This window comes from Arachis duranensis, chromosome 4 (assembly GCF_000817695.3).
Source record: "Arachis duranensis cultivar V14167 chromosome 4, aradu.V14167.gnm2.J7QH, whole genome shotgun sequence".
Taxonomy (NCBI): domain Eukaryota; kingdom Viridiplantae; phylum Streptophyta; class Magnoliopsida; order Fabales; family Fabaceae; genus Arachis; species Arachis duranensis.
In genome coordinates this window covers 102,238,599-102,250,391 of record NC_029775.3, presented here as the reverse complement: position 1 = coordinate 102,250,391, position 11,793 = coordinate 102,238,599, and the positions used below count along the sequence as shown (strand labels likewise).

General features: G+C 36.2%; 1 protein-coding gene and 1 pseudogene across 1 annotated transcript; one reads left to right on the top strand and one right to left on the bottom strand.

Annotated features, from left to right (window-relative positions):
* The first annotated feature begins 3,307 nt into the window (after positions 1 to 3,307).
* Positions 3,308 to 6,162, top strand: LOC107485322 (54S ribosomal protein L24, mitochondrial-like; annotated as a pseudogene).
* A 367-nt stretch (positions 6,163 to 6,529) lies between these two features.
* On the bottom strand, positions 6,530 to 11,232 carry LOC107485321 (clathrin light chain 1). Its single transcript, XM_016105833.3, is given in 5 exon segments — positions 6,530 to 7,126; positions 9,838 to 9,873; positions 10,635 to 10,749; positions 10,944 to 11,052; positions 11,055 to 11,232. Coding segments are annotated over 5 exon segments (792 nt in total). The 5' UTR covers positions 11,218 to 11,232; the 3' UTR covers positions 6,530 to 6,757.
* Positions 11,233 to 11,793: the final 561 nt, after the last annotated feature.

Below are 11,793 nucleotides of genomic sequence, written 5' to 3'. Positions count from 1 at the left end.
TTTTACCTATACATCCTCAAAATACCGCTTCTTCCAATGATAGCACATATTTTCATAGTCTAGATAATTTCATCACTCCTGACATTACATCTAGTATCCCTCCCCCCCACACACACATCATGATACATTTCATTCATCACAAAATCATGATAATGCCATAACAAGTGATATACCTCCTCCCACACAATCCACAACTGGTGAAAGTGCTATTTTGAGAAGGTCTACAATGGAAAGGCATAGACTAAGTTATTTGGAAGATTATCATTGTATGTCTACATCCACCTCTCTAATTCATGACCAATTGTCCACTCCTCAGAGGTATCTTATGTCAAATTATCTATCCGATGATTCTTTATCTCAGTCACACAAAGCTCTTTCAATCACAATTACAACAAATCCCGAACCAACATCCTATGAAGAAGCAATCATTCATGATTGCTGGAGACAAGCTATTAAATCTGAGTTGCGTGCTTTGGAGAATAGCAACACTTGGAAGCTCACCTCTCTACCACAAGGAAAAAAGGCAATTGGGTGCAAATGAATTTTTAAAACAAAATACAAGTATGATGGGAGCATTGAAAGGAATAAAGCCAGATTAATCGCAAAGTGGTTAACACAAACTCAGGGTTATGATTACTTTGACACTTTTAGTCCAATAATTAAGATGATAATTCTTCGAGTGCTTTTAGCCATTATTGCAAGTAAGAACTGGTACCTTCACCAACTCGATATCAATGCGACATTCTTACATGGTGACCTACTTGAAGAAGTCTACATGAAGGTGCCTCCGAGGCTGAACAGTCCACCAGGGACAGTTTGCAAGCTTCAAAGATCCCTATACGGCCTCAAACAAGCAAGCTGCCAATGGAATTCAAAATTATGCTCAGTATTGATCCAATCCAGTTACACTCAATCACAGAAAGATCATTCCTTATTCACTAAATCAACACAAACAGATTTTATATCAATCTTGATCTATGTAGATGATCTAGTCATAGCAGGAGACAACATCAATGAAATTCAACATATCAAGAAGAAGCTTGATGATCTATTCAAAATCAAGGACCTGGGAGAACTCAAATTCTTTTTAGGCATGGATGTTGCATGAAGTAAGAAGGGTATAGCCCTATATCAACACAAATACACCTTAGACTTGTTAAAAAGAGTATGGATTGTTGCACTGTAAACCAACCAGATGAACTACTCTACACAACTCTCTAAGTCTACTGGTACACCTTTGGAAGATGTTAAGCCATATAGAAGACTTATTGGGAGACTTATCTACCTTACAAATACAAGACCTGACATATGCTATGCTGTTAGCAAGCTAAGTCAGTTCTTGGATTGTGCTACTGATGAGCACTTTAAAGCTGCCCTGCACATCTTAAGATATCTAAAGCATGCTCCATCCAAAGGGTTACTGTTTGATTGCAGTTGTGATTTGTCTTTAAGAGGCTTTATCAATTCTGATTTGGGAACTTGTCCTGACATTCGAAGATCCGTGTTTGGGTATTATTTTTTCTTAGGAAATTCATTAGTCTCGTGGAAAAGTAAAAAACAACAAACCGTAGCTCGCTCCTCCTCTGAAGCGGAATATCGAACCATGACATTGGCCACTTGTGAAGGAATTTGGCTCATCTATATTCTGAACAGCTTTAGAATTACGTTAGTCAAGCCCATGACACTGTTCTGTGACAGTCAGTCAGCAAGACATATCGCATCCAATCCTGTATTTCATGAAAGAACGAAACATATAGAGATCGATTGCCACAAGGTCAAGCAGAAAGTACACGATGCAATGGAAGCCTAAAATTAATGTCAATTCCTTCCAAGAATAGATAACAGATGTTTTGACTAAGCCGTTACCTCCAGAACCATTCGAAATCTTGTGTAGTAAACTAGACATGTATAACATATACCGTCTTAATTTAAGGGGGATGTTGGTGTGTGAAATATATATAATATATTATCAGTTACTAATAGCTTGACCAGTAGAAACAAAGTCTATTAATTTAATTTGATAATGGGCTAATTACTATTGCTAGATAGTACTGTTAGTTTTTGTTTTGCTATAATAACGCGATTCAATTAAAACTATAAAATAGAGATTTTATACATTATAAAGGATGTAATCTTTTTTATCTAATAAGAATCCTGATTCTCTTTTTCTTGTTTTTTTCCTTCTCTTGCATTATAATCTGTGGCTTCGAACAAATTTTATCAGCTGGTTAAGAAACGCTGTTAAAAGAAGAGAATTTATCTTTGCGTCAACATTATGGTAGATTTGGAGGCATAGATGCCAACATATTTTTTATGTAGTCGATGTTTGGTCAGATAGGAAGACGGCGGCACTCGCAAGGTCAACGACGGATGACGTAAAAGGTTAAATGCATAATTTCTCATCTTTCAACTTCTATGAGCAGAGTCCAATCTAAAAACCTCCTCCATAGATTTTCATAAAAATTAATTGTGATGCTAATATTTATCGTGATGAGGAGTGTGCTAGTTTTGGATGTCTTTTGAGGGATTTTGCTGGTGCTTGGATTCTAGGTTGCTCTGATTCTCTTCCAGTGTGGTCCATTAACAGGTGCAAGCTATTCGCGGTTTAGCATGACCTTGTTCTGGTGTAGGAGTGTAGCATCAAGCAAATTATTTATAAAACTGATTGCCTCGAAGTATTCCTTCTTTCTAAAAGCATTTGAAACTCAAAATGCTTGTGATTGTGATCTTCCCAGTAAAATCTATGATCTCCTTTATGATTATTAACTTTAAATTTTGTTATAATTGTGTGTGTTCAACTATATGATTATTAAATTTTATTATAATTGTGTATTTTTTTAAACTATGTTAGATATGTTGGAATATAAAATATATAATGAGAATAAATTAAATAATAAAAAATATTAGGAGCGTATCAAAATTTATTGTTTAGTCATCACTCAATCATTAATTCAATTTTTAGTTCTTTTTGTCTAATAATTCAACAACACACTTTATTTCATATTTTCAAATATTGATAGCTAAGATTGTCTTTATTTTTTAGAATATGATAAGATAAAACACCGAGAACAAGACATAAAGAATAGAGACATAGAATTTAATGTTCTTGTATTTTGTTTGATAATAAAATAAAACAAATTATGAAAATTTAATTTATTCTCATTTTTTTATTCAAAAAATTTGAGAAGAAAAATATAATAATAAAAAGTTTTATATATATATTTGGTCAGAAAACAATATATATTTATACACAATAATATAGTATGTGATTTTTTGTGATAACAACTTACCATAGTATATTTTTTTTAACACGGAGCCACGGTCTAGGCCCAAAACAAGAGGCAAATGAAAAACAGAGAAAGGAATCTGCTCTCCTACGTGCACGGTAGTGCAGAATTCCAGCAGCAGCAACCATTGAAACGCCGCTAGCCTTCCCTCCTCCAGGTATGTTGAAACGCCACTTCCCGCTCTAAATTCTTTAACTGAATAATTTGGTTTAGGATCGATGACGTCTCTTTTTGCAAAATGCCCTGTGATGCAGTTACCGAATTACTTCCAATCATAATAAGTAAAACCCCAAACTATTGTTAAACCCTGATTCCTAAATTATGGGAAACGAGTTCTACAAACTGCTAGTGTTTTTCCTCCATCATCCTTCAACAAGTAGCACGATTGGTTCTGAGAGTCTGATGCTATTTTGTTTTTGTCTACTTTGATCTCATTCCTTTGCCCGTGCTTCACATTTTTTATGCAATTTTTATGCTTCATTATTATTCACTGAATTGACATCTTATAATTATGTGCAGAACCGAAACTTGTAGTGAGAATTGGAGTCAAGTAAAAGAAGAAATGGCGTTCAGAGGCAAAGAGATGATGAAGAAAGTGTTGAAGAGAGTTGGAGAGAACAATTTGAACCCAAGAGTGAAGGAATCGCTGGAGAAATGTATACCTCGAAGCAAGGTTGTAATGGGTCGTGCCAAACGCGGTCTATTTGCCGGTAGACACATTCAGTTCGGCAACAGTTAGTGAGGATGGCGGTAACAAGTTCGTAGCTTGATGCTTTTTTAATTTTACTTTTCTTATTTGCAGCTTCTTCTTTAAATGATGTTGAAAATGTTTGTGCTTTAGCTTTTAGTTGTAGATACGTATTTTTGCGGATTCTGAATTGTTTGAATGCCATAGGTTAGTGTTACTGTTTATGTGCCTCTGTTTAACTGTTGAATTTTTTGAGAAGCGTTTTAGGATATGGTATTGGAGCTTTTTAGGGCCAAGTGGTCTTGAGTTCTTTCTTCATTTTTACATTTCAGCACTAGCTAAACTGCACTTGTGTATTGCTAGAGGCTAATGTATCTTTACTTTATACTATGTCCATGATGATATTTAAATCCTCTGTTATGAGTCTACTTGAAGTTACTTTTTAAAATGGATTTGGCTACATAATGGTATGAATGAGTATGCAGTAGTTTCAAATGGCTTCAGTCCATAATCAAAGAATAACTCCTTTACAGCCATTCAGAATGGTATAAATGGGTATTCTTGTGGTGGTACATATTTGAGTCATTTTGTTAGTACATAGTAGTGATTTATTTTCAGAATTTCAGTGCTAAAACAGAATGACTCTTTATATTTCTTATTCTCGTGATAAAATTTTATGTAAATTTTATAAAGAACTAAGATGTTTCTGTTATATCTCGGTTTATCTCTAGATTCCCAATAGTCAATAGTATAAGAACAAGGATTTATTCTTCAAGTTAGAAATAGAACCTAGTTGCTAATTGTCTTTGGATCTGCTAGGAAAGTACTGTCACGGCCCATCCCTATAGGTAAGATTTATAAAGAGAGGTGATTGTCCTCTCACTAATCGCTCACTTATTGAGCCATTGGTAACCAGATGCAATCTTGCCAATCTCACTTTTGAAGAGAGAGTTGCAACCATTAGAAATTACTGTCTATTTCATGGACTCTGAGTTGGACTAAACACTGGATAAACCTCTTCAATTGACTTGGTACCATTGGTTACATAAACCTCCTTGTTGACTTTCTTTTCTCATAGTTTGAATCTATCCCCATTGTTGATAATTAGTGTCTCAATTCATTGGATGATTCTTAAAACTTAAGTTTCTGAAGGATTCTAATTGGATTGGAGCCAGTAAATTCATTAGTCTTGCGGATGTTTAATAATACCAGTACTTTAACAGTTGAGTACATTTGTTAGGCAGGATATAGATCCAGATAGTTGTGCTTGCAGCATTACACCAGCATCTTGCAACATCTTGTTTATCACAGTAATTGATGATAATTACATAATTGTTTATCATTATGTTTGTTTAATGATCCCAACACAGTTTAGAACTTGCATATCATCGTTTGTTTCCTTGACTGTGTTGGGGCAGTTTCTTCACCTTTTAAATATGTAAGAGAAGAAAGAAAGAACAAACCAGATGTCAATATTGATGAGAACTTGTTTGTTAAATGATTTGATAGGACAAGGAGAACATGGAAACCTAATGTCCAAGAAAAGCGGCTCTTCAGTTACATCCTGGATCGTCACATTCGGGTCAAAGTGACAACCCATGCCCTTCGTTGCATAGACAAGGCTGGTGGGATTGATGAATACTTGCTGAAAACTCCTTACCAAAAGATGGACACCGAGATCGGTGTCTTCTGGAAGGCAAAGATGGAGAAGCTCTATGAAGAGCTTGGCGAGAAGGAGGTTGTGTTCTTTGCTCCAGAGGATGAAGCCAAGTTTGAACAAGGCTTTAAAGATTTGAAGCTATCTGAAAAGGAAGCGCGTAAGGAAACCAGAAGAAAAATGTTTGCCGGGATAATCAAGCACAAGCTGATTGGGGTAGAAAGTAAAGATGGTCAATCTATTGAGGACGGCGAAGAAATCTCCCATGGTGCTCAGAAACAGTTGGTCCCAGTTTCATATGTGTTGGCTGCTGACAAGCTCAAAGTTGGCAGTTATGTTTCTAATCAATGATGTGTTACCTGATAATAGTGGTGGTGTAATCTGTATCAGCTCATGGCTGTTTCACTCAAGAGTATTGAAGCTTTTCACTCACATTGCATTTTCATGGTGTAGTTTTTACAGTCAAAAGCGGCATTCTAAATAATGAACAAAGAAGAGTATTGTCTTCATGTTGTTTCTCGGTTGTTCAATTTTGGTCCTTTGGGTTGTGTATTGCCTAAATTTTTTACTGTTTTCCTTAAGCGGGAGAATGCTTTTGAGCTTTCTGGCCATACTAGTTAAAATGACGCATAAAATAACCGTCGATTTTTTGGACATAAAATTAGATCTTAGAAGTATGCATCGTGAAATAACAATATGGTTATTGTTAACAGAAGTAACAAGTAGTAACCTATTACTCAGATCCTATATTAAACATTAATAAATTGTGTCAATCATCGATGTCTAATTAGATGAAAATAGTTACCTAATTCAAAAACACATAGAAATAGTGAGTTTTAACAATATATACTGCAAGCATAACGTGGTTAAGCCACAAACGGGAGATCATCCATAATAAAAGGTTCTAAGAGGAGAATATTTACCGATACATCAATTATAAAAGGTTCTAAGAGGAGAATATTTACCGATACACTATGCAAGCATAACCAGTACATATATTTACACATAAACTACTGACAGACTAGCAGACTAAGATGAATAGACGATCGCAAACTTAAGCTATCAGTTCATCACAAACTAGACAAATCATATTTACATATAGATTAATGATCTAGCATAAACTTTTCAAGATGCCGTTACAGTCTCAGGAGTTGCTGCTGGCGCACCACTGGGAGGTGAAGTATTACTTGTACTAGCACCATCAGGGGGCCCAGTTTTGGCATCCTTTTTGGATTCTGATGATGGTGGTGGCTTGGCGTTCATATGTGGAGGGGGATTATGCTTGAGCTTCAATAGTATCTGGCGCATTCTTGAAAGGTCAGTTGGCTTCCCTGGCTTTGGACCCTGAATTACCACAATAGAAGGCTTCTTCTCTTTATCCTTCTTCCCTCTTTTCTCTATAGCTGCAACTTCACGGGGTATGAGTTCGCCAATTGCCTTCCAGTAGTTCTTGTCGGCTTCAGCATGAAACTTGTCTCGGTTTTCTAAAAATAGCTGCCATACCACAGACATTGAATAAAATCTTTCAACACAGTGCCTTTAGAGTTAACAAAACTAAGATCCTAATAGAATTGCAGCTTAAAATAGCACAACATTAAGTTTATAGTTGAGGTAGTTGCACAATTTATTCTATTTTGAATAGAAGATGTAGTTGCATATATTACCACCTGTAAACATATAGCAGCTAAAAAAACACAAGACTACAAATCTACAATACAATATGCTATTAGCACAACTAAGTAATTGAAACATCAAGGGCTTGCAAGATGCTAATTCTTTCATAAACTGGTAAAATAAATTGAGTGAATGCTTACATGTGAAATTCAATCTTGTCAGGGTCAGTGAAAGTGCAACTTTAAATGGTAGTCAAAGTGTCAGAAATGAGTTAAAATTGCCTAGGCTTGAAGCAAGCATGGCCTCTCAAAATAACAAAATATGATACTTAGACTAAGCCCAGGTTTAATACATATCAAGTCTAAGACTCTGATTATCTATATCAAATACTTAAATTTTTATTCTGCTTGGTTGATGCAAAATAATATTTGTAAATCCTCACAATTTTAACCTAGTTATCAACTTAACATTTAGAAATTAACATCATATGCTTTTAAGGTCAAAATGAAAATGGCACTGAATCCATCATCATTACACTCAAGAGTCAAGAGGACCATAACTAAAATAATCTTAATCCAGCATAGTTCTATAGGATTTCACATTTGTTTTTGGATTGTTAACCAAAACTCAAGAGTATAAACATATTTTTGCATTCCCTCGTACATTTGCCAGCAGTATCCACATTTATATGCAACATTTACCAAGCATTTTGCCATTAGATAAAATCAGCTACAAAAATCAAATGATGCCATTGTACCCTACGATCTGCAATTTTGTTGTTGGTGATGTTGATGATGAGTTGATCATATGAGTCTGGTAAACTCTAAAGAAGAAGCTCAACACATTCATTTTCTGTAATTGGACACCCCATAGTTGTTAGCTGTGAAAATAAAGTATTCAGATCGTTGATGTGATCTGTGACTGATGTAGACTCACTCATACGAAGAGTATAGAGTCTCCTTTTCAGGAATATCTTGTTGTGTAGCGACTTGGGCTCGTACAATTTAGTGCGTGCATCCCAAATTTCCTTTGCTATCTTTTTCTCTAAGATGCTTGACAATACAGAATCTGCCAGACTGCCATTGCCAAATGTAAGTTGGGAACAACGTTGCTATCCATCTCCTTCCACTTGTCATCGGCAATACCTACAAGTCTACCTTTAATTGTATCTAAGCAATTTTCCTTCCTCAAATTTGCTTTGATCTTCAGTTTCCAAAAGGAGAAGTTACTTCCATCGAGTTTTTTTTTTTATCTCAAATTTTGTTGCCATGGTTTTGGCACCAATCTGCTGATTTACAGCAGAAAAATTAAGAACCTAAAGCTCTAATATCACTGCTAGGCACCACAGTAATAATAGAAATATTTATTCTCCATGTAATATGGTTATTGTAAACCAAATCTAGAAGCAACACATTTACTGTTAATCGTTTTTGTGTTTTGTCTATAGTCACTTTCAGGTATCTTTGCGACATAGCGTTCACGCAGGAAAACACCATCTTGTGAATACTGTTATATGATATCAACTGCCCTAAGCCCCTAACTATGTATATCTCCCTTTAATCACAAGATCAGTAAACAATGTAAGGCACTTATTTAAAAAAAGTGTTATTTGTGTTGGGCATCAGAGTGAGCGGAACATAATAACACAACTCAAATTTGAAAGTGCAAAAATGGTGAAACTTATACCATAGTTTATCTTTAGACAATAATATCCTTGCGATGCCACATCATCGACATATCTTTGTGATTTGCAGATGCGACTACAACCTCCAAACACTAAGTAGGGATTAGTTGTCAGCCTCCTGGCTTTCATGATGACATGAGCACCATTTGACACCATCAAAATTCCTCCTTGTATTGATCTTGTACCCTTGAGCATCCAAGAGCCCAACAAATAAATTCTTTTCTAGGCCCTTTACATGTCTCGCACAATGAATTGTGTGTATGAAACTTTTAAACATTTTGATTTTAATGGTACCAATACCCACAATTTCTAAGGAATGATCATCTCTTATGAGCACCGATTTTGATGAAATTGATTCATAGGTGCTAAACAAATTCCGATGCAAAGTCAAATTATACATTACAACAGAATCCAACAACCAAGAATAAGCTAGTTGTTCACCACCTTCACAACCAATTGCCGCTTGACTGCATAAAACATCTCCATCGCCAGAGGTATATGCACCGGGAATGGATCCTCTCAATTTTTTTTTCTCTCAATTGCTTAGTCAAGTGTGATCTCTTACTAGTTACTATTCAACATTTTCTCTCACATGTTTTCTCTTGGTCCCATTTAAAAAATGTATGATGAGAGATCACACTTGACAAAATAGTTGAGAAAAAAGAAATTGAGAAAAAAAATTAAGATCCATCCCCTATATGCAAAACATCCTTGTGAGATTGTTGCACCAAAATTTTTTATGTACTTTTCTTATTAAACCAACAATCTTTCTTTAAGTGACCTTTCTTGCCACAATTGTAGCAAGTAAAATTCTTCCTCTTCTAATACTTTGATCTAGTACGACTCTGACTCCCACTAGAGCCACGTTCCGCAGATTTGCCTCTCACCCAACAAAGCATCTGCTTACCTTGAACTCTCTGCTCGATTGTTTTTGTTTTTCCACCTGCTTTCTGATTCAAGAATAATGCCTGTGACATCACCAAATTGGAGTTGATCTGCAATTTTGTTGTTGGTGATGTTGATGATGAGTTGATCATATGAGTCTGGTAAACTCTAAAGAAGAAGCTCAACACATTCATTTTCTGTAATTGGACACCCCATAGTTGTTAGCTGTGAAAATAAAGTATTCAGATCGTTGATGTGATCTGTGACTGATGTAGACTCACTCATACGAAGAGTATAGAGTCTCCTTTTCAGGAATATCTTGTTGTGTAGCGACTTGGGCTCGTACAATTTAGTGCGTGCATCCCAAATTTCCTTTGCTATCTTTTTCTCTAAGATGCTTGACAATACAGAATCTGCCAGACTGCCATTGCCAAATGTAAGTTGGGAACAACGTTGCTATCCATCTCCTTCCACTTGTCATCGGCAATACCTACAAGTCTACCTTTAATTGTATCTAAGCAATTTTCCTTCCTCAAATTTGCTTTGATCTTCAGTTTCCAAAAGGAGAAGTTACTTCCATTGAGTTTTTTTTATCTCAAATTTTGTTGCCATGGTTTTGGCACCAATCTGCTGATTTACAGCAGAAAAATTAAGAACCTAAAGCTCTAATATCACTGCTAGGCACCACAGTAATAATAGAAATATTTATTCTCAACACACTCACTAATTGTGTATTAGACATATATGTATATATTGTTAATTAAGGCTGCAGCATAAAAAATATCTTGTAGCAGTTTAGTTATCTTTCTTATTCTCAACATTAACCTCACGCTTCTTGTAGAACTCAACTTTGTACTCATCCGCTTCCTCTATAATCTGCATCCTCATCTCCTTCTCCTTCTTCTCCTTCTCCTCCAATCGAATCGCGTTTTGCCTGAAACATCATCAAATTCTTCATCATCATCACATTTCACCATCAAAATTAAACCTGTAAATTCATACGTAATAAAAAATAGCCTTCGAAATATTAAAATATCTAAAAATTGGAAAGAAAATAATATTACAGTTTTTCAAAAAAAAAGAAAAAAAATCAATATTGTGCAGACGGTATGTGATCACTTCTTTCACCTTCGCCACTCCCTCAAAGCAAGCCCCTCGCCGGGAACGACATCAGAGACACCGAAACCTCTGCCAACGTCCTCCCCGTTCTGCTCCACCGAGAACGCCATGAATCCCCAGCGGCAGAATACATAGACGGCGGAGAAGGATACAAAACAATTAATATGAAGGAGAGATGGTTTTGTGTTCGGCCAAAAAGGGGAGAAATGGTGTTTAGGTTGTGTGAAAATGAAGGAGTGAAGGAGGGTTTATATAGGAGAGGGGAAGGGTAGAGTTCGGTCATTTGAGGGTGGGTTTGGGTGGGAAAGTGGTTTGAATTTGAATGGTGAGGTAGGTGGGGTTTTATGAAGGATGGATGTGAGTGGTGAAGAGAAAGATGTGATTTGATAGGTGAAGGGTTTTTGGGGAAGAGGTGTTGAGGTGATTGGTGAATGAGTGAAGAAGAGAGAGAGTGGTAGGGTAGGTGGGGATCCTGTGGGGTCCACAGATCCTAAGGTGTCAAGGAAAAGTCATCCCTGCACCAAATGGCAAGCAAAAATGCGTTTTTAGCCATTTCTGGCGTTAAACGCCGGGCTGGTGCCCATTTCTGGCGTTTAACGCCAGCTTCTTGCCCTTTTCTGGCGTTTAACGCCAGTCTGGTGCCCCTTTCTGGCGTTAAACGCCCAGAATGGTGCCAAACTGGGCGTTAAACGCCATCTGCTAGCTTTACTAGCGTTTAAACGCCAGCAAGTTCTCCTCCAGGGTGTGCTATTTTTCTTTCTGTTTTTCATTCTGTTTTTGCTTTTTTCATTGATTTTGTGACTTCTCATGATCATCAACCTACAGAAAACATAAAATAACAAAAGAAAAATAGATAAAA